This window comes from Drosophila rhopaloa, unplaced genomic scaffold, assembly GCF_018152115.1.
Source record: "Drosophila rhopaloa isolate 14029-0021.01 unplaced genomic scaffold, ASM1815211v1 contig_47, whole genome shotgun sequence".
NCBI lineage: Eukaryota > Metazoa > Arthropoda > Insecta > Diptera > Drosophilidae > Drosophila > Drosophila rhopaloa.
The window spans coordinates 2,747,520-2,771,331 of record NW_025335142.1 but is presented as its reverse complement, the minus strand read 5'-3'; the positions used below and the strand labels follow the sequence as shown (position 1 = coordinate 2,771,331).

Sequence of the window (23,812 nt, the reverse complement as noted above, 5' to 3'; positions counted from 1 at the left end):
CTTGCAATTTGTATTATTACGCTACTAATTAAATTAATTAAGTTGGCCACTTTTGAACTTTGATGTTATGTTTGCTAAAATTTCGCATGCAGCCTTTTTAAATACTGGACTGAGCAAAATGTTTATGGGATGTTTATAAATGGCATGCCAGCACGAAGGAGTTCCCACCTGACTTTGCAACCTATTCAGGTGAGAGTGGCGTGCGGCCAACCGGCCATTAGTACTGGAATATGCAAAACAGTGCGCGGAACCGGATGAGGATGCCAATAAGAACAGCGCCGAGGACACGCGACCTTTCGGAAATCCGCGAGTGTTTGTACTTGCCTCTCTGCACTTATATCTTAAGGCTGGAATTGAACGTGTCTTGTGGATTTCAATAAAAAGGACATGCCCGGTATTTGTATTTGGTGATGATTGGATAAAACAAGCAATTGGAAATTTCAGAAAATAAAACGATAGTCTTACAACTAAAATACTAAGACCGGAGGGTTGAAAACATTTGGCAACCAAAATTTATCAACCGAATTTTTTGTTGTTGAATATTTCAGGTTTTTGTACTAGTAACGTACTAATATTTCCACATTTTTTAAAATTTTTTTATACAGATTTGATTAGGTAGTCTTCATTTTTATATTACCAAAATCCAATATGCTACTTCAGTAAAAAAAAACAAAACGCAAGATAACTTCGGCAAGCCCAAGTTTCAATATCCTTGCAGATTTTTCAAAAATAAAAACAAATTTTCGCCTTTGAAGATTGCAAATTTTCAAGAATCTATATTAGTGTGATTAGTGTGAGACATATATGGAAGCTATAAGAATATAGTCAACTGATTTTTATCAAAATTCAAGGGATACCATCTTAATACTAAAAATCCTCATATTGGGCAAAAACCTGCAATTTATACTAAAATTTAAAAAAGCAGATAAATTTTACTTTTTACCTGGTTGTTCCTTTAAAATAAACATGTCAAATCTCTTAAATTTTTTACCGCTCGAGAGCGGTATAGAACTTGGCTAAATAAACTTGCCTAGTCATGCTGAACCTATATACTTTATAGGTTCGGAAATTTCTCCTTCACTAAAATTTAAAAACAAATTTAATTTAATTTCTGGGATTAAAGTGTTTAAATTCTTAGGAATTTTTCCGCTTACTCAAAAAGTTACTTTTTCTTTTATTAACCAACAGAGATTCAGTTTTTGGTAGTTAAATATTCCCCCATACGTAGCACTAAATTCTACTAAATATAATCCTTCCGGCTTAAAGAGCTCCCGGCAAGACGATGTCTAACGAACAAGTAATCTTGGGACCCGGACGACTTACTAATCCGCAACTGAAGCGACATGTATCGGAAGCATTTCGCATTTTCCCAGCCAGTTCAAGGAGACGAATCTGTGGGGGATTACATTCTGAATGGCTTTGTATCTTCATCTGACCCGCCTTGTTTGTATTCATGAAATGCAGAGAAAGTTTACCGATTGCAGCGGAAACTTGTATCGCACGCACCTTTGCTAACTGAATTTGAAGTGGGCCCGAACATTCCGTAATCACTAATAGCGGTTCACCCGCCCAGGACCTTAATTGCCATTAAAGTTAAAGCTCCGCTCCGGCTGCCGAAAACCCAAAAAGCGGGTCAGCGAGAAGGAGTTGGGGACAGCCCTAATTTTCGGTTTCGTGAATTTCAGCTACAAAATACCCTCGAGGCCGCAGCCAGAAATCACACCGAGTGGCCAAATGAAGGCTTGGCGGCATTTGGACTATCCATTGTACATATACGACACCCATAAAGGCCATGGAACCGACGAAATAATCAATATACAAGAAAGGAACCAAAACAAAGCTGCAAATTGTGTGGAAGTATTTCTGAACCTTTGAAAAGAAATCCCGAAAAGGGGTAAATTTTGTTACCATCAAACAGGTGTCAAAAAATTTGGGCTAATATAGCTATAGAAATAAAAAAAGGCCAATCCTTCAAAAAAATTTAAATAATAATTCCAAAAAATTTTATTAAAATTAATTACGGTTTCCAGAATTAAGATAAATAAAATTGGTATTCATTTAATATTTAAAAAAATATAATTTCTTAAATATTTTTTATTGTTACGAAAATGGTAATTATGATCAAATTAATTGCCTAAGTTTTTATAAATTTAAATAATCGATGGTCTGAACTTTAAGTGGGCTCTATAATTTAAAGTGTTCAATGAAATTGAACATTTAAAGCATTTAAAATGGATGACTTCTACCTCATTAGTCTGAAAAAACAGACTTAATGGCTTTTCGTAAATTTCTCTATCTAGCATTTATTTCTTAAGCAGAACCGGCACGTCTGGTTGAAGTTTTAACTGAAAGATGCATATCATAAATTTGAAATGCAAACACAAGAGTCGTTATCAAACTTGGCATATTTGGATTACCATCGTTGCTCAGCTCGCTCTCTTTACTACATTGTAAAACAAGAAAGGAAAGCTAACTTCGGGCGGAGCCGAAGTTGATATACCCTTGCAGAATATTCTATAAATTATAATCTCCAAAATTATTCATATGATGCATTCTTAATACTCATAAAAAGTCCCAACTTCCTAACTTTAAAAACACCAAAGTTATGTCATTTCCAATCGTTCAGTTATATGGCAGCTATAAGATATAGTCGGCCGATCCTTATTAAATTTGGTAGGTCGGATTGATTGGCCAAAAATAAAACCCATAGAAAATCCCAACTTCCTAACTTTACAAACACCAAAGCTATTGCATTTCCGATCAATCAGTTGTATGGCGGCTATAGGATATAGTCGTCCGATCCTTATGAAATTTGGTAGGTCGGATTGATTAGCCAAAAATAAAACCCGTAGAAAATCCCAACTTCCTAACTTTAAAAACACCAAAGTTATGGCATTTCCGATCGTTCAGTTATATGGCAGCTATATGATATAGTGGCCCGATCCGGCTCGTTCCGACTTATATACTACCTGCAATAGAAAGACAACTTTTGGGAAAGTTTCAAGCAGATAGCTTTAAAACTGAGGGACTAGTTTGCGTAGAAACGGACGGACAGACGGACAGACGGACAGACGGACGGACAGACGGACATGGCTAGATCGACTCTCCTGGTGATGCTGATCAAGAATATATATACTTTATAGGGTCGGAAATGTCTCCTTCACTGCGTTGCAAACTTTTGACTGAAATTATAATACCCTCTGCAAGGGTATAAAAAACAAATTGTAGGGTATGAAGATATATTCAAAGATTATAATTTTTTACCAGATACCATTATTTCTTTCCTTATATATGAAAGTCATAACCATTATTTCAGATCATTATCATTAGGGCAGATTAAATTGGTATACTAATTTATTTCGATTAAATAGTATTTAAAAATGTTATAATGTTTTAACAGCTTATACTATGCGATAGGTGTATTAAGGGTCGCCGCATTGGCTTTAAAATGTATCACTCATACGTACTGTTGCCTTTGGCTTCCGATTTATGCGCAATTAATTAAAAATAAGATCAAGTTATTGGTTTTCGAATAAATTGTGCAATGTGCAATGAGCATCAAAATCAAACTAAATTAATTGTGAGTAAGGTTTCTAGATTACCTTATTTGATTCGATTTTGTTGTCAGTGTACGTATAATGCGTGGGAGAGAGCGAGAGAGCAGCGCGCAGCCTCCGCTGCAGAAGCAACGGGAATGGCAATGAAACGGGGCAATCAGCTGATGCGGCCATCGCTCTTTGTTTTGCTTTTGGCAGCATGGCGACAAATGGTGAGAGTATGAGAGAGTGAGAGGGCGGCAGCGACGCTGGCTGAGGCTGAGGCAGCGGCTAAGGCAGCGGCAGAGGCCAAAAAGGATTTCCGAGCTTGTGGCCTGCGTTCAGTTTGTAACGGTATTCCACGCGCCACGGACGCCCGAATAACGGAACGCGACCACCCGTACGTATACGTAATGCTCTCCGCTCAGTACGCGCTATTTCCGATTCACAGCAGCAGCATATGCTTTCGCAGCCCCTTTCCTCTTGCCTTTTTGTTATATCTGTCACCACGAGAACATTTTTGTGTGTGGCTTCATTTAATGCCTTTTGCCGCTTTCTATATGGTATTAGTGTATATTTCTGCCGTTATTGTCGTCGCCGTTTATCTCTCTTTGGCCCGATGAAATTTCTGTGTTTGTTTACGCTGACGCCTCCTCCACGTTACGGCCACTTGTGCCGCCCAAAACTGAATGGTCGTGAAGCACCACGGCGGCAGCATATCCTTAATGCCAAAACTTTTCAACCGCATCGCTTTTTATTCGCGCTGTTCAATTTAGTGTGTCGTTTGGAAAATTACTAACAAATTCCGAGCATTAAATGGGATCAGAAAACTAAAATCGACCGTCGGATGTGTAGCACTCAAAAACACATGCGAATGTGCATTCCCAAACGTTCCATATACATATAAGAAGTACATCTATCACTGGTACACTCTGCAAAATAATGTCTATAAATCTGGGCAAAAAAAACTTTTCTTATATATTATATATAAAAAATAATCAGTTTTAAAACCACAGTTAAAATAGGTATTTGTATCTTAAGGATTCTTTTGAGCCCGATATATAATTTTAAAAAACATGAAAAATCTTCTTTTACAGATTTATTTTAGATCTTAACCATCTAAATCGTGTTCAATTTTAATGCATATTTTTAGCACTGCACATACGTATTATAATTGAGTTTAAATCATTAAAATAAATAGTCGTCCATTTCAACTACACTCCTAAAGAAAAGTTAACCTTTTCGTTAAAATCTCTTTTAATATCTACAAAAATATATATAACTTTGTCATATATTGTAATATATTAAGTTTTTCAGCCCTTTTGAAATATTTATTAAAGACTCTGAGATTGAAATATTTTTTTCTGTGTAAAAATGAATTTTAAAATATGTACTCATGTCCGTCTAGAAAAAGACAACCAGGAGAAATGGTTAAATGGAAATAAAGAGCAAAAAAGAAATGCGCAAGGTGATGACAGCTAGCAGACGAAGAAAAAAGACATGGAGCCAATTAATAATAAATAAACGATTCCATTACAATTCGAAGGTGTTTGCCATATGAATTAGTTATGGTTTTTTCTCCACATGAGAAAACGCAATATTTGTACAATCTACTTATCCATTTGCTTGTATATTTACTAGGTATATGTCTCGACAAGTATTGTGTTAAGATATAAGTATGTATATTTCTGACCTATCTTTTGCCCATTTGGCGGGGGCAAACTTTTTAGGAAAATGAGGACTGACAAGTGCAGTGTTTTTAAAACAAACAAGAGAAAGCAATAACAACAGACTTTGCCGAGCAGACTGGGGAAAAATGTAAATAAAAAGCTGTGGGCTTCCAAAGTGTGCACAAATTTAAAAGAATTCCTTAGTGACTAAAATATATTATCTCATAAATCTACTGCCTTCCCGAAAATTAATTATATTAGGTTTTTTTTTAAACCATTACCGTGCGGTAAAAATTACATTGACGGTGTCTTGTTGTTCGAAGGTATTTTCAATTTATAATTCATAAATACGTGTAATTATAACAAACTTGTTTATTTAGTAAATTTCAGCTTTACATTATTTATGACGGACTTTAGTCAAACTATCAGCAAAGCCAACATTAATATACTTTATTTTCTATTTCAATTCAATTGGTTCTTACAGAACCAATCTTCTGTGTGTAAAATATAGCGCTCAATTTGTGCACCAATTAAAAGAAGAAAGTTTATTGTTACATACCCATATGCCTTGCCGGTTTAACTAATAGCAACCAACTAAAAATGAACGACATTTGCTGCCTTACAAAAATAACCCCGAAATATTGAGGTGTTCATAAAAACAGACGCACGGACACGTATGAATTGGATTGTGGATTGGATCCGAGTTGGAATTTATTAGGTCCTTTTCCTTGTGCCCGCTTCTCTTGTTCCATACTCATAATTTGGGCAACCTGCCCACTCGGATTTGGGCCAATTGATGGCGGACCGGCGGAAGATTAGCAAACGCCCACCTCCGAGAGGTTGTAAAAGTGAGAATGAGTTTTATGTGCCGCACAGGCAACAAATCTCGTTGACGTTTGGCATTTGATTTCCAGCCTTTTCCTTTCGCTCCCTGGGTTTCCTCGGGATTTTACTTACTTATATTCGTGATTTCGTTTATTTTTCCCACAGTTCCGTTGAGTTCTTTTTATTTTTTCGCACGAATTCCCGGCGGCTTCTTTTTGGGGCGACACGCCAGCAGCCCCAAAATTTCTCACCACTTCCGATTTAATTTTTTTTGTTATGGCTTTCCTTTTGCTTATCCCCAGTTTTCCACGGTGACCGAAACAGTGCCAAAGCAGCTCCTTGAAGTAGCCTTCTTTCTGGTGTTTTCCTAACACGAAATGCCAACTTCGAGTCATTTAAATTCGGTACAAAGTTGCGGTACGATTTTCCCCGCAACGTCGACTTGAATTAAGTTGATTGTGCAAAAGTTTCATTGCCAGTCCACGGGAATCAGACTGAAACCAAAAAGCAATTAACTTAAGGCTATTAACCAAGATGCTTTGGGACTATAAGTACGGATGTATCTGAATTAAGGACTTGTAAAAGGTAGATACGAAATTTAATATATCTAAAATATATAAAACCAAAATTTACGTAATTGATTAAATTTGTAAAAGTTTAAGCTCCCAATACAACTTCTCTTAAATAATTACTTTTTAAAGAGCTGTAACGTCAATAAGATGCTCTGAAAGAATAGCATTATTAGCAACAGTTCAATTTGTGTATCCAATCATGTAAAGAAACTTTAAGAATAACTTAATGAAATTAAAGTAAATATACCAGTTTTGTGTTAAGGTATTTAAAAGTACTGGAAGGAATTTCAACAAAATGCTTTCTAGCCAATTGGCCACATTAGCCGAGATAAACTTAAAATAGACAGAATATTAAGAGGCAGTCGGAAGGAATTTAAACCGAGTACCTTCTGACGAATTACCAACATTAAAAACGCCATACTTTCATTCGTTTATCCAAACAAGATAAGGAATTTAAGACTCTTAGCAAAAATCGATTAAATTAAGCAGTTTAGCTTCCATCCCCACGGAGAAAGGTGCCGTCATTTTCACGCCTGATTTGTTAACCAAAACGAAGGCGGTGGCGTTGGCATCAGGTCGGTATTTGGATACTTTTCCATGGCAATTAAGCCGCAGTGTTCGTTCACTTTTTTGAGCTACACTGGGATGAAAGTTCCAGCCAATACAGCTGAGGTTTGTGATTCATTAAATACGAGTAACAAGTACTGCCGTCCATTTGCACATAATCGCACGGAAGTCATAAACGTTTTCCTGTTCAAATTCGTTTTAGAGCTCTTAAAATGTTACCCTTACCTTAGCATCCTTTTCAAATTGTGTAGTCATCAAATATAAAAAGAAAATAAAAGCTTTCTTTCAAAACCTCACTCAACGAATCGCACATAAACGATGCAATCAAGCTTATACATATTTAAAAATACTCTTTCAGTACATTTTTAAACCATTCTCGTCCACCTACTCAAAATGGTATTTTTGTTATGCTTTAAGGCACTCTTTTTTGAGTGTACTTAGGGTGAATAAATCATGGTTCTCACAGCTGGCTGCAAATTTTAGTCCATATGGCTGTAGGTGTCGGCTCCCGACGCCCAATCTGCGTTAATTTCCAATTTGGTTTATAAATAAAAAGAACAAATCGGCCCTTAACGATGACGAACATCAGCATCCGAGCTGACATCATTTCAAAGTCGTTAAAACCTTCGCAGCCCTGTTAATGGGCCCTCCCAAAAGAGACTTCGGCAGTAAAACTGCAAAATTGAACGGAATACCTTTATGGGCAGTGCGTGATGCGTCCAAAGATCCTTGCAGGTCCTTGCCACATCCTGCCTGTTAACCTACCATTTACCAGTTACGTGCCCTCTACCAAATTTACTGAGGCAACTTAATTAAAAGCGTAGGCAAACTAAATTACCTGTCGAAGAATTTGAGTAAACAAATTTGATGACTGACCTTGTGAGTCCCGATAATTAGCTCAATTATTTCTGAGAGGAAAATTTAAGCATATTAGCAAGGCACTCTGAAAAATTAACACAAATTCATAGCACTCTTAATGTATTTATCGAGTAACTTTTAAAGTGAACTTTGCTAAATGTAATATATATTAATTCTGAACCAAATTGCTGGAAACATTTTCAATATCAGCTACCAAATAATTCATGTGCTAGATATAAAACATACTGGTTCGATTTCACGGAAAACCAAAAGTAGCTTTAAAGATTTAAGTTTCATAGTTTTTCAGTTTTTTAATCCAACCATAAAGGTGAAAGCTAAATAGGTTTATTCACAATAATATGTTTAATTCAATTGTAAGCCACATGCTAACTGCTGATTTTGTAACATATTTGACATTACTCACAAAATAAACATTGACCTTACAATAAGCCATATTATTGTTGATACTTAAACTTTTGTCCATTATTATGGCATAATTTAGTATGATTTATGTAAAATCACTGGCTTACTAGCATTTACATGCGGTTTCTTAGATAAGTACTTTGAAAGATTGCAAAACTCGATGTGATTACTGGTGTGTAAAATTGTAACATACAATTTATTTTATCACATATTCGGTAAATCAAAAATAAATTCCCTTTTTTTGATCACAAAGCAAAATAGCTTATCTTCGCCCTCAATCGTTTGGGATTCCCCCCACCAATATTGGGTATTAAAGGAAGTGTTGTTTACCCATACATTTATGCACCGCCTCCGACTTGAAACATTATCTTCAGTAAATACTAACTTAATTGCTGCTGGCCTCCCACGAGCGATGTTTGCGGAACTGAAATGCGGGCAAATTTGCTGATTGTCACACAGGCTGACGTGCAATTTATCGTAATTGAGTCAGGCCAACAATCATTTTTTGATCGCTCCACACACGCACTTGGGAAAATGCTGGAAAATGGGTGGTCACGGGATAGTCGCCATGAGTTGGCAGGACCCATTACATTATAGCCAGTGTCCGTTTTCTGTCGGCCAACTTCTGTTGGTTCGCCTTGTGCTTTTGCCGTGGGATTAATGGACAAATAACGCATTCCCGTCTGCAAATGTGCTGGTGGATAATCTCATTATCTGGCTGTCTTGACCCAGGACACCCGCACATCGGCCGGCAGCCCGGAAACCGGAAATTGGCCACTAGGCTGTGGTAATTGAAATAAATAGACTTGGCCCATGGGCCAAGAATTCTCGGAATCGATCAAGTCGGCCTAAAACCTATTTTGTCACTGCCAACTGCATCAATTGGCTTATATTTTGTGGTTCTCTTAATTTGCCATTTTACTTAGGTAAGAAGCAGCAGAGAATATTTCTGATTTTTTAAGTCAAAGTTTGCAATGCCATTGTTGTCAAAGTTTGAAAAATTTGGGAAATTCAAAGGGGAAGAGTATGGGTAATTGGCCTTTTTAAAATTAGGCAACCAATTTGAAGAAATTTATAAATTGATTTTACAATTTGTTTCATTATTAGCCGTTTTAATAAAATGCATAATTTGTATGCCAACATTATAAATCAGAATGTTGAATTGTAAATCTGAATTATGCATAATATACAGAGACATTTTAACTAACTTTTTTTAGTCATCAATAAGTGTCTGGATTGGCTTAAATTGCTTATTTGCCATCTTATTAAAGTACAACTTTTTTGACTAATCGAAATAACTAAGCGAAAATATTATTTTATGATGATGCCTTATACGAGAATATTGGACTTAGTATTTGTGTCTAATATGTCCAGCCAACATCCGAAATATATTTATTGTCTCTGGCCTTTAAAATATTTCCAGCCTGCGCCAACAAATGATTTATTATTTTGGGTCTTAGCCATATTCAATTTCACAGTTCCACAAAGTGACCCAAAATCCTTAAAGAATTTAAACCATTTAAGCTATAAGTCATTTTCACTTTAGACAAATTACATTTCGATAAAAGCCTCTCGCCTGGTTTTCCCGCTACATTTACATTTTTTCCTAACGAAATTTTCCCGCGGAAAGTGCCATTGGGGCAAAGTGCAAAAAGCACAGCCAATGTCTGCGTTGGGTGTATTGGCCCTTCTCTGTATTTTATTCCAAAAAACATTTCACCTGAGGAGCCAATTTCTTTGTCGTCCGGGCGGGAGTAAAGTGTTTTCCTAAGTTCCTCAATCTTCGGCTACAGAATGTAATAATTGAAATTTGCATGAGTATTACAGTTCAAAGAGACGATGTTAAGGCCTTGCAATCATGGCCATCAATTCAAAAGAAATTGTAGTCACGTCGTTAAAGTTAAATATTCTTATCTATAACAGCAAATAAAAATAAACAAAGTTTTTCCATTCGACAAATGGCATTAGTTTGAGAAAATGAAACTTGCTGACAACAAATTAATTCCACTGCCGAAAATTCGGAGACAAAGCACAAAATATGTGCTTTGGCATCAGCAAAACATAACTGGAAATATTATTTTATATAATTAGTTTTATTTTAGAAAACCATTAAATTAATTATTTTAACCTGGATTAGTATATGGACAAGTTCTAAGAAAGGTTTTTACACTATAAATCATGTAAATGGCAAGATACACTTGGAAAGCCTAAGGACAAATATATATTTAATGTTTTATATACGAAATGCGAAGTATTTTAATTTCATTTAATTCTTGTAAGACAACGTTTTTATTAGAAAATAAAATTTAATTTACTGAAACGTTATATTTCGCAAGTGAATTACTTTTTTTGCCTGCATAAGCGCTTAAGGGAAATTGTTGACATCTGCAAAGCTTCACCGGAAAACATTGCCTTTCTGGCAAATAAATTCCTGGCTATTCCATTTGGCACTATGTTTCCAGCGATTAATCAATAGCACCTTTCGCGCTGCCTTTATATTTAGGACTCCCCCATCCAAGGGGTCCTTGGTCCTTGGTCCTTGTGCCGCTACAGGTTAGCATTATAATTTCACACTTGGTGGATCTGCCTGCCATTGGAGTGGGATGTGGGACGTAGGAGCTGTCTGACCGTGTGGCTTTATGGCTCAATTGGTGAAAATTGGTTTGTTTGTCTGCAGCCACTCAAGGGAGCTCTGGCTTCATAGAAGCTGACAGGCACAAAGGACAAAGGACCTCGGGCTCTCGGGCACCCGGCCACAACCCGTTCTCGTGCATAGAGCATTCCTATATACATAACTATACTATAGTGGTCGCGTATCGGTTGAGCGGTTCTTTCATAGCAAAACCACAGCTCCGCAGAAAGGATACACAAATGCTGGACATGCTGGAGGTGGGGGCGATTCGTCCTGACCAGAAAAGCTATTCTTCGCCTGCAGCAGTCAATTGATTCCATACATTATATCAAGGCTTCTTTACATATGTTTTGTCTGCCTTTTACAAGTAATCACCTATGCATGCATAACATTTCATGGTCTTGCTTTGGGCGAAATAGGTCGGGCATAATTTGCATATTGTTTGGGTAACACAAAAAATATAAACTTTATTTTAGGCAAAAATTTTTGAGATATAATAATGTTAAATTTTCATCTTTTTCGGAACCTCTTTAATTTATTTCGTAACTATTAAGTCTATTGCCAGATGTGACTTGTGATTCGAGTCATGTAAACGTAATTAAGGAAATTTACATTTGCTATTACATTGGCCATTAACTAAGAATTGCTCATGTAATTATAGCCTAAGTATAAGCCACAATCAAGTTGGTCACAAAATAGCCAAAACAAACAATAATTATAATCAGGTGTTGGTGTACCACGTCATCGTGGTTGAGTAAGCAATAATGAATGTGCAGGGTTTTTGGCTTTCCACGATAAGCTTAATTCCAAGTTACATTTGCTTTCATTTGATATGTGCAGCTAATCTACAGGATTAGCCATTCTTTCCCTGTGACTAAAATTCGACAATATTTAAATCACTTTCGCCAAATGTTTCTTTATAATTTACTTTTGCAGTTGAGAGAGCAATTCAAGACGCGGATTTTGCACAATGGAAAAATGAGGAGCGGCGCAATCAGCAACAGCGAAATGAATAAATTACGCGAAAATAAAATCAATTTGCATTAAGAGCTGGAGACGAGCGACTAGCCAGCGTCAGACGTCAGACTTCTCGGACCCCTCAAGACCCCTCGAGAGCCCCTCGAGAGCCCCTATACCATCTCTCATCCAGCAACTGTCAGCCATTTGAAGGACGAACAAGGCGCTGGCCCATGAGCTGGCTGGCGGGCAAATTATATTACCTTGTCAGGCGAGTGACATAAGGCGGACCTCTTGGCCCCAAGACCCCGGACCCGCACCCGAACCCAAGTCCAAACCCAAGCCCACACCCACACCCTCACCCAAACCCATGTGTGGATCCCAGTGAGGAGGCAGGTGAAGAAAGGAGGAGGAGGAGGCACTGGGGTCACGTCTTGGGTTACTAAGTCCACCGGAATGCTACGCAGCTGCGTGTGCCTGCGCACCGACGATGACGGGAAGCGGCGCAGCTCCTCCGTGGAAGACGCCTCCTCGTGCCGCTCGTCGGAAATAGAGCGCGTGGGCGCCAGCATGCAGACGCTGGGCCCCAACGGCCAGCCGCAGTCATCCGCCGCGCAGACGAGCACCAGGGCCTCCAGTCTGCTGCAGCTCTTCCAGCGGCGAGGTTGGTGCAAGCACTTCCGCAAACCGCTCCGGGGCATGAGCGCCTCGCGGGCCGAAAAGAGTGAGTACCGATGTCCCTTACAGGGCGGATTACCTTAACTTAGAGCACTCGAAGAAGGTAAATAGTGAGAGATCATAAGAGGGTATACGAAACCAGAATGAAATATTTTCACCTTAATTGCAAAAGTGTGTTCAATCCTATAACGAAGATATTGTATTAAGAACCGATGTCCCTTACAGGGCGGATTACCTTAACTTAGAGCACTCGAAGAAGGTGAATAGTGAGAGATTATAAGAGGGTATACGAAACCAGAATTTAATAATTTCTCGTTAATTCCAAAAGTGTTTTAAATCCTATAGTAATGCTATATATTTATAAGAACCGATGTCCCCGACAGGACGGATAATCTTTACTCAAAGCACTCGAAGAAAGTGGACAGTGAAAGATCAGAAGAAGAATACACCAATCACTAGCTAATTGCGGAAGTGGTTTCAATCCTATTATGACAATATATTTTTGATCAGCAAGAACTTCTATACTGGATCTTTAAAATCTGTTCCAATTTTCAACTGCATAAAACGCAGATTTTTTAAAAAATCGTAGACTGATAAGAAGGGTATCGAACCTTCAAAACATATATCAACAAAGATCTTGATGTGAATAAGACATCTATGAGATCAAAAAAGATTATTCTGTTTTAAAATAAATTGGTCGAAAACGAAAACATAACGATAAACATATAGTTATTTATACATTTTTTAAAGAACTAATACTATAGTTTTTCAAGATCACTTTTTTTTTTAGCAATTTTTACCGAATGATAAAAACTTAACTTTTCTTAGAATTTAAATCTTGTCCAGTAGCGCAAAAAAGTATGCTTTCCTTTAAGAGTTGGAGATCGATAATAAGTAAATATATGTCACACATCTAAAACACTTGATTTTACTTTGTGTACTTTTACCGGTATTAGTTAATGGGGATTTGTGCGAAACGGGCAATGAAACCTACAATTGCTACTAACCTAATCCAGTTACTAGGGCTCTGGGTTTCACATAGCAAAAGCTGCCTATGGCGAATACCCCTTTTCTGTAAATACCCAAACAGAAAAGTCTTCTAAATAGCCAGGTCTATTCTAGAATAATATTCAAAGGGCATTATTATCTTAGGACTACAAACTTTGTCCACACACAGGTTTTTTATACTAATCTGCTGATGAGTCTTTAAGTTCTAGGTCTTCTTGAGTGACATTAAATAGGCCAAAAATACATAAACAAATCACCCAGGATATATTTTAAAGTAATATGTTAGCCACAGAATGAAAAACTGTTGCCAAAATCAGATTATTGTTCAGAGTTTCCATACAAATATCTTCCAACTAATATTTAAAAAATTGAAAAAACCCTTTTTAATAAATTATACAATAGTTTTGAGGCAACTCACACTGAAATAACTTCCGACGGTTCCCGTTTGAATATCTTCGGCACCCTTAGAATCTTTACCCTGGGAAACATTTAAAAAAAAGTTTCACTTTTCTAAAATATTATTTTTTATTAATTTCCTCTCCATAGAACTGGAAGTGCATTCTATCAGTAAATTAAAGTAAATTACTTTAATTGCTGTCAAATTTCCCTAAATTTGATCATGTACTTGGACAGTTGACACATTCAATTACCATGTGTCCCGAATGCATAATAAGTGGGTTAAGCAAAGCGCAACTTTATTACTATGTCAGCTATTTGAGTTTGTGGCAGAAGTTGGGTTTCTTGTAGTGGGCTACTAAGTAAAGACTTTTGGGGACCTTGTACTGCAGTTGCATTGGCCCTTCCCCGGCTTTTTGAATACTTAGCTCCTTTGTTAGTGTTTGTGTTCCGGCGCTTGCGCTAACTTTTATTTATTGTTCCAATTTGCCATACAAACGGTGCAGGTTGAGGTGGATCTAAACAGCCAGAGACACGATATAAGCAAAGGAAAGAGCAAACAAAAAGAAACCTCAAGCAGCCGCCTTGGCTGGACAGCTGGCTATTAGTGAAAACCCGACTGCCAACCAACTTATATAGGGTGTATACATAAACATATAGTAGACCCAGCCAGTCACGCAGGCAGAAATTAACCCACAAGCACGCGGACGTGGACGCAAATGGGAAAAGGGAAAGGTTGCCACCACCCCAGACCAATGTTTCGGTAATTGGGGAAAGCACAGTGGGAAGGCTCTGACAAAGTTGCTGGCAAATACAGGACATAGGATGTTTCGGGAGTCATGTCCTTGTTACGAAAGATAGTACATTTAATGGCTACATTACCTCAGTTGTCCATAATCTTTCGTAACAAGGACATACGACATAGCAAGCAAACGGCAGTACTAATAATGATAGTGATAATCTGACAAAAATTCAAACGAATTTTCCAAAGAAAAATATCAAAACGACTGCAAGAAATGCCATTCATTTCATTCGTCTTAGTTTTTTACAGTAAATGAATTACAGGAATCTCTTTCCAGATTGAAATTCTGATCAAAATATTGTAGTTTTTCGACCTTTTTTTGAATGACGATAAGATTAACAAGAAAGGAAAGCTAACTTCGGGCGGAGCCGAAGTTGATATACCCTTGCTGAATACTCTGTAAATTATATTCTCCAAAATTATTCATATGATGCATTTTTAATACTCATAAAAAATCCCAACTTCCTAACTTTAAAAACACCAAAGTTATGGCATTTCCAATCGTTCAGTTATATGGCAGCTATAGGATATAGTCGGCCGATCTTTATGAAATTTGATAGGTCGGATTGATTGGCTAAAAATAAAACCCATAGAAAATTCCAACTTCCTAACTTAACAAACACCAAAGTTATGGCATTTCCGATCGTTCAGTTATATGGCAGCTATAAGATATAGTCGGCCGATTCTCATGAAATTCGGTAGGTCAGATTGATTGGCCAAAAATAAAACCTATAGAAAATCTCAACTTCCTAACTTTACAAACACCAAAGTTATGGCATTTCCGATCGTTCAGTTATATGACAGCTATAGGATATAGTCGTCCGATCCCGGCCGTTCCGACTTATATACTGCGTGCAAAGGAAAGAAGGGTGTGTGCAAAGTTTCAATTCGATAGCTTTAAAACTGAGAGACTAGTTCGCGTAGAAACAGACAGACGGACAGACAGACGGACAGACGGACAGACGGACAGACGGACGGACGGACAGACGGACAGACGGACAGACGGACATGGCTATATCAACTCAGGAGGTGATCCTGATCAAGAATATATATACTTTATAGGGTCGGAGATGCCTCCTTCACTAAGTTGCACACTTTTGACCAAAATTATAATACCCTCTGCAAGGGTATAAAAATGTATTTAACTGAAAAATGCAATTTTGCAGTTTAAGACTTTAAGCTTGCTACAAATATGAAAATAATGTCTATAATAATTAAATTGTGATAATTTTGTATACACTTTTTTATTTGAAATCCTCTAAATTTAGCCAATTTTACCATTCAAAAGTGCTGGCAAAATCATCAATTTGGCCCATTGTGTGAGTGGAAAAAGTTGGAAAAGAACGTTTAAGCACAGAAAACCGAATGCAGGCCGTGGGTATCGCGTTCGAAATGAGCAGTTTTAGGTTCCAGTTTCAGTCGGGCGTCTATCTAGTTTCAAGTGTGTGCGGACAAATGTAAAATGTCAGACAAAACAGCTCGTTGTCGACAGTCTTGTTTCGTTTAAGTTTAAGTTTCGGTTGAAGTTGTCTATAAATGCACATTTAAAATATACTCTGCAGAAATTGGACTTAAACTCATTTCTTTATGCTTCTTCATAGTGCAATTTCACCATCGTTCGTTCTATTTAAATAAATCGTTTGATAAATTCAATAAAATGTGTTGCACGTAAAAACTAATAATTTTATTGTAAATTTGATGTGACTAAAGTCCCGTGAAAATGGAATAGCAAAGATAATTGAATCAAAGGACTATTAATGGCTAGTCAATATTTTTTGGACAAGCTTAAATAGATGTTCGGCTTTTAAATTTTCCCAAAGAACGCATTACCTTTTTGTCTTTTTATATTTTGAGTGATTTAATTTAAAGTTTTTGAAAAATAATTAAAGAAAATTATTTCCAAGTGCAAAATCATAATTGAATAACTTTAATTTTACAAAGTTAAATTGAAAATCTTAATCTAAAATACTCGAATATTCATCGTCCACCCGTTTCAGTTCGGTATTTCTGTGAACCCCAATTATATAATATTAACGGCCGGATAGCAGTTTTCAGCGGATGTCGAAGCGTTAATAAAAGCCCCGTCTTATGGGTTGCATAAATTTGAAAAAGAATAGAGCGCAGCCTTCGCCACCAGACCTAGAGACAAGTGTGTAAAGACTTTAAGCGGCACAAAAAATAATTATAGCTGCGTAAATGTTAATCAGTTGTTAGCCCGAAAAACCCCAATCAGCCCCATCCCTTGCCACAGTCTTTGACGTTTTCAGCATTGTGTTAATAGCAGACGAATAAATTTGCATCAAAATGGATGAGAACGGCAAGTACTTTGTGGGAGTAATCATTTCGAGTCCCCTGGTCCCCCGCCCCCCTGAATCCTGCCCGACTAATAATCCCAGATTAAAACGAGTATTTCGCTAAGTGTACTGTGCTGTACTGAGAGTAATAAGCGACCGAGGCGAAAATGTCAGAGGGGAAAATTGGCAGCCAAAACAGCTAGTGGCTCGATTGACCACAACAAAGTCTCGAAATGTTGCATATTACTCGTCCCATGCAGGTCGACCTCGATGTTTTTAGACCCCCGTAAAATTCTTTATTGGTCCCCGAGTAGAGTCTGAACATGTTTTTTGAATATTTTGCAGCCATCCGAGCAGCAATATTCATCCAGAAATGGTATCGCAGGCATCAGGCCCGTCGCGAAATGCAGAGGCGTTGCAACTGGCAGATCTTCCAGAACCTGGAGTACGCCAGCGAACAGGACCAGGCTGAGGTGAGTGGGGCAGTCTATGGCTATTCACTTATATTTATAGGCGAAGGCGCCGCAGAAAGCTTAAGAGCCCCCCAAAGCCACAAGAACCCTCGACGACGTCAGGCGAGTGCATTTGTAGAGTTTCAAAAGTCGATAGCAATCAACTCAGCCGTGAAACTTTGTCGCAAGTGCAGCCACGTCGAAGCATTGTTGACCCACTCTGTGCTAATTTACTTTCATTCCCTCTGTTCTGCCACAGCTATACAAATTCTTCAATGACCTCATTAAGCACATGCCCCAGGCTGCGGGCAGGAAGAACCAGTACCAAGGATCGGCTCACGGTGAGTTTTGCTTGATCCCAAAGAATTTGAAAGAGTTTTACATTGTCTTACATAATTGAGAATAAACAGTTTTGAGTATTGTGCTCTTGTTTTAAAATAATTTTACTAGCGATTTTATTTTTTTGCTTTTAGACTGTAAAATTTAATTGTTTTAAGTGCAAACATGCGTAGTTTTATTTATAGACTTGTATTGCATACATAAACTATATATAGGTATATACGTGTCATTTTCCTCAGTCTATTTACATTGTTTGACTTTATTAATTTTTGTATAAGCAATTAAATAACTTCTTTTGGTAATTATTAATTTATCAGTGACACAGATTTCGTTTAGTATGACTTTATTGGGGTGAATAACTTAATTTCTTGTTTTCAGTTTCCGTTTTGGAAGAAAAGGACGACCTCGTTGAAGAGTTTGGGGAAATTGTGAATGCCAAAATTGAGTTGCCAATACGAAAAAACCATATCGATCTATTGATTGACGTCTTCCGCAAGAAAAGGGTGAGAATTGTATGTTGGATTCAACTTTTACAATACTAAATTCCGTAATTTATAGGGTAACCGATTGCATCCAAAATATGTGGCGCTAATTCTACGTGAGGCAGCCAAATCCTTAAAGCAGCTTCCCAATATTTCCCCGGTGTCCACGGCTGTTTCCCAACAGGTTACGGTCTGTGGTGATCTTCACGGAAAACTGGACGATCTTCTTGTGGTGCTACATAAGGTAGGGATTGCTCTTAAAGTTAGTTTATGATTAACAATAATTAATAAATTATATCTAACAGAACGGTCTTCCCTCATCTTCCAATCCTTACGTGTTCAATGGCGACTTTGTGGACAGGGGCAAGCGGGGCTTGGAGGTCCTGCTGCTGCTGCTCTCCCTCTACTTGGCTTTTCCCCAGGCAGTTTTCCTCAATCGGGGCAACCACGAAGACAGCGTCATGAATGCCCGCTATGGATTCATTCGGGAGGTTGAAAGCAAGTACCCTGTAAGTAAATGAGCTTTAAAGAGGCTTAGCCGCCTCTACACAGAGCAAAACGATACCAAAACTGAGCATCCATTTGTGCCTGACCGAAAATAACTATTTAATATTTTCAAATATCGTCAAAAATTATTGTTAGTTTATTAAAATAATTATCATTAAAAAGTCTGAATAATCAAGTGATATTTAATTAAATCAAAACTTAGTTAGTTTTTTGAAATTTTTTTATAAGTTTTCATAAAAACTATTTTATATTTTTTAAATACAATATATCTTAAATATTATAGTTCTAAAATTGTATTATTTTTGATAAATAAGACTTATTGTTTCTGTGTATCTCACGTTTAGCGAAATCATAAGCGCATTTTGGCCTTCATCGACGAGGTCTACCGATGGCTTCCCCTTGGCTCCGTTCTCAATAGTCGAGTGCTAATCGTCCATGGAGGTTTCTCGGATAGCACAAGTCTGGATCTTATCAAAAGTATTGACAGGGGCAAGGTAATTTGTGCAACCCATAAATATGCATTCAGTTTTTAACATTTCCTTTCACCCACTTGCAGTATGTGTCTATTCTGCGGCCTCCACTTACGGATGGCGAACCACTAGATAAAACCGAGTGGCAGCAGGTAATACGGGATAACACCTTAAATAGGTACATATTTCTAACAAGTGATACTTTAGATCTTCGACATTATGTGGAGCGATCCGCAGGCCACGATGGGTTGTGTTCCAAACACTTTGCGAGGAGCTGGTGTTTGGTTTGGACCAGACGTAACTGACAACTTCCTCCAGAAACATCGACTCAGTTACGTCATTCGGTCCCACGAATGCAAGCCCAATGGTCATGAGTTTATGCATGACAATAAGGTGAATATATGTATTACAAAATATGTCTTTTACTTGATTTTTCTTTTATACTGGGGGCACATGACCAGAATATTTAAGTAAATTTGCACAGTTTAGTACGATTTAGTATACATAAGTATCTTAATTTCTCTCATTAAGCTGAGGTTGTCGTGCCCTCTTAAATTACCCTTACCACTTACTTTGACTTGTCAGCCATGCAATTGCAATTTACATGCATAGTGAATTAGTGGCTAATTGGAATATTGCGGTTGAATAATAATTATTAAGTGTATTGATTATATTTGTTAATCTAGACAGGTGACATGTGCCAGCTTAGTGAATTTTGTAGTATTGCCCATTAATTAAATGGGGATGCTAATGTGTTTGTTAAAAAAAATAATTTGCAATAATTTGTTAGGTGAGAAGAAAAATTATTAAGGTAATTTATAGTTTGAGCAGAATCCCATTGCAGACATTGATTAGAAAAAAATATATAATTGCATGTTTTTTATTTATAAAATGAATAACACTGGCTTACAAAACTAAATGTAATCCATACACGCTTTATATATTTGTTAATCTAGACAGGGGACATGTGCTAATTTAACAATAAATAGGTGAAAAAGAACACTACTAAACTAAGTCTACAGGTTAATCCATACATGCTATAAACATTATCATAAGGGAAAATATGCATTTTCAGTTGTTACACGTGTATTTTTTATCCAGCAATTACAGCCTTGTCGAGTTCTACAATCTATATTAAAGAACAAATATCTACAGGGTGTATAAAAAATTAAAGAAGTTAATTTACTCTTTAAAAAAAATTGTACCATAATGTTTTCAATCAGGGAGTTTAAACTATCATCTCTGAAGTAAATTGTCGTAAATTGTGTAAGGCAATATAATAAATATCATATATTATTTATTTATTCATTTATTTATTTATTTATTTATTTATTTATTTCTTTATTTATTTATTTATTTATTTATTTATTTATTTATTTATTTATTTATTTATTTATTTATTTATTTATTTATTTATTTATTTATTTATTTATTTATTTATTTATTTATTTATTTATTTATTTATTTATTTATTCATTTATTTATAATAAACATTTTTTAACAACCCAAACTGTGTCCTAATTCTGCTCCTACCACTCGCAGATAATCACAATTTTCTCGGCGTCGAACTATTATGCCATTGGATCCAACAAGGGCGCCTACATCCGCCTGAACAACCAGCTGATGCCCCATTTCGTGCAGTACATATCGGCGGCGTCTCAAACGAAGCGACTGTCCTTCAAACAACGCATGGGCATTGTGGAGAGTTCGGCACTCAAGGAACTGGCGGTGCGAATGCGGGATCACCGTGACGAACTGGAGGACGAGTTCAGGAGGTGCGATCCCAAGGACAGTGGCTATATATCCATTTCGAATTGGTGCCTGGTTATGGAGAAGGTCACAAAGTTAGGACTGCCCTGGCGACTGCTTCGCGACAAACTAGCCCCGGGAACAGATAGCCAGAAAGTTAATTACAACAGGACACTGGATCTGTTAGACACGGATGTAATTGTGAGTAGTCAACTGGTTCTATTTTCACAAATCTACACTGCTGGCAAATACCTAGATACTTTTACCTAAGTGTGTACCTTAACTGTGTAAACACACTAAATGTGTAAACACATATTTTACATTATACATTATGTATATATACATTATTTAATTTAATTTATTTTTGTTTTGAATATAATCATTTACATTTTATTTTCTGTATCTTGGAGATAAGCTTATTCCCCCACATATGCACTTAATATTTACATATGACTCCTTCCAAATGTTTTTCATTAATTAGACATAATTGCCAATTCGTATAGAAATAGCAAAACTAATAAAATAAAATCCTAATCTTTCAATGCTCAATGATTGGAAATAGCTCAATCGATTTCAACCATATTTTTATATACTTGGCCAATTATCTATCCTACAACTTTTCCGCCATGAAAACATTGTAATTTCTAAAAAGTTTCGCTTAAATTAAAGTATAATCTAATTGTTTTCCATTATTAATTTAGCTCGAAGCTGAGGCCGATGGCATGTCGGTAATGGACGCTTTATATGCCAACAAAGCCAGCTTAGTGGCCATTTTTAATATAATTGATGCCGATAATTCTGGTAAGTTTGTAGGTAAATGCAACCCCTTGGATACCAATTTAAAAATATGACATATTCTAGGTGAAATAACCTTAGATGAGTTCGAAACTGCTATTGATTTGCTGGTGGCACATATGCCAGGTGCCTATTCGAAGGCAGAGATGCTGGAGAAGTGCCGAATGATGGACCTGAATGGAGATGGCAAAGTGGATCTGAACGAATTCCTGGAGGCATTCCGGTTGAGTGATCTGCACCGGAAAGAGCAGCAGGACGAGAACATAAGGAGGCGCTCAACTGGACGATCGGCCATAGCCAAAACCGCTTCAGATCCCGTGGCCTTGTTGGCTGATAAGATCTCAAAGAATACGCTGGTTGTGGAGCACGACATCGATCCCACGGATTGCGAGGCCAAGGTTATTGATCCTAAGAAGTCATAAGCCAGATCCAAAAGTCAATGATCCGCAAGGCACTAACACAATTGTAGTTTCGAAAAAGTTTTGGTTCACATAAAGCATTTATATCACCTTTTTTTTTGTTTAACTCTTCAATTAAATATATAGAATGTATTGCATCTGTTAACAGTTTAGTGAAGTAATTTACTCGGAAAAGATCAAGTTGAAATTACCAAATATTTTAACATATTAAGAGGCAAAAAAGATTTATATTGAGATCTCTGCGAAAGCAAAAGTACTGACTGGCAAAGTCACTACATTTTTTGCAAGTCTAACGGCCATTCCCTTACGCTTTTGATTTAAAAGATATATGATTAAAATAACCTGTTATGCACTCCTCTGTAAGCTATATTCAAGTTGTATTAATAAAGTAATTAAAAACGTTATAAAATACTAGAAACATATATAGTAAAAATAAAGATTGTTATCTCGAAGTAATACAACCAGATGTCAGGCGCTTTATATTAAAACAAACAACAAACATATTAATTGTTTATTTAACTAACAAAGTTTCAGCCCAAGGGATCAACATTAAAATTTATATATTACTACGGCTAGCTCTAAATTTTTTTAAAAAATTACATGTAAAGTAAAAGACATTCTTGAACCACTTATATCTAAAATCTCATCTCTGTTCTTATAATGTATTCTATGGCTTTAAATTGATATTAATCAAAATTAAACGAGTATAAATCTCGGATTAAAATCTAAATGAATAGAATGCTTTCGAACCACTCTGCGTTTTATAAACTCTACTTAGTAAGTAAGCATTGAAAAGAAATGCTATAAATTATATAAAATACATACCTCACATGGACCATGCTTTGGCACAAGTATTTAATTGCAATTCTGAAAGTGCTTGAAAAATTAACTTCATAATTTGCAGTTGTTAAAATAATGAAGTTTAATGCCTGTTATTTTTACCTATTGTACCTATAGTACAATAAAAGTAATTATATTAAACAAATTTAACCTCAAAGAACGCAATAACAAACTTTTATATTACCAACACTTTGTATCCGTTAATAAAAAAAGTTACCTTAGATTAAGTCGTTTGTGGGAGATTGGTAGTTGCTCCTTATCTACTTAAGTAATAATGTATTCACATAATTGTAATCGAGTACCTTTGACAAACTTAAACAAAAACGCTTCTCAACAGGCACTACAGGACCAAAAAATTTAGCCAATCGCTGGCATTCTAATAATGAAATACTATGCTAGTTATCAATTAACATTTTACCTATGTATATCTACTATAAGCATGCACCTGCCCCCTATTTGTATTTTGATCCACATTTCATCGATAGACAAACTATTTTCCTGAAACTTTATTAATAAAAACGTTGAAATAATATACAATCTA

At 36.6% G+C, this 23,812-nt stretch overlaps 1 protein-coding gene across 4 annotated transcripts; it reads left to right on the top strand.

Annotated features, from left to right (window-relative positions):
- Positions 1 to 3,888: 3,888 nt before the first annotated feature.
- On the top strand, positions 3,889 to 23,812 carry LOC108039045 (serine/threonine-protein phosphatase rdgC). 4 transcript variants are annotated; one of them, XM_044461646.1, is made up of 13 exons: positions 3,889 to 3,936; positions 12,020 to 12,764; positions 17,564 to 17,691; positions 17,930 to 18,011; positions 18,388 to 18,512; positions 18,568 to 18,735; positions 18,797 to 19,000; positions 19,343 to 19,492; positions 19,555 to 19,620; positions 19,676 to 19,861; positions 21,011 to 21,418; positions 21,919 to 22,018; positions 22,079 to 23,812. In XM_044461646.1, the coding sequence occupies exons 2-13, from the start codon at positions 12,497 to 12,499 to the stop codon at positions 22,432 to 22,434; spliced, it is 2,241 nt and encodes a 746-aa protein (XP_044317581.1). In that variant the 5' UTR covers positions 3,889 to 3,936; positions 12,020 to 12,496; the 3' UTR covers positions 22,435 to 23,812. The 4 variants fall into 4 exon arrangements, with proteins under 4 accessions (XP_044317581.1, XP_044317583.1, XP_044317582.1 ...); XM_044461648.1 differs by lacking the exons at positions 3,889 to 3,936; positions 12,020 to 12,764 and adding exons at positions 16,338 to 16,388; positions 16,922 to 17,073; XM_044461647.1 differs by lacking the exons at positions 3,889 to 3,936; positions 12,020 to 12,764 and adding exons at positions 16,344 to 16,540; positions 16,922 to 17,073.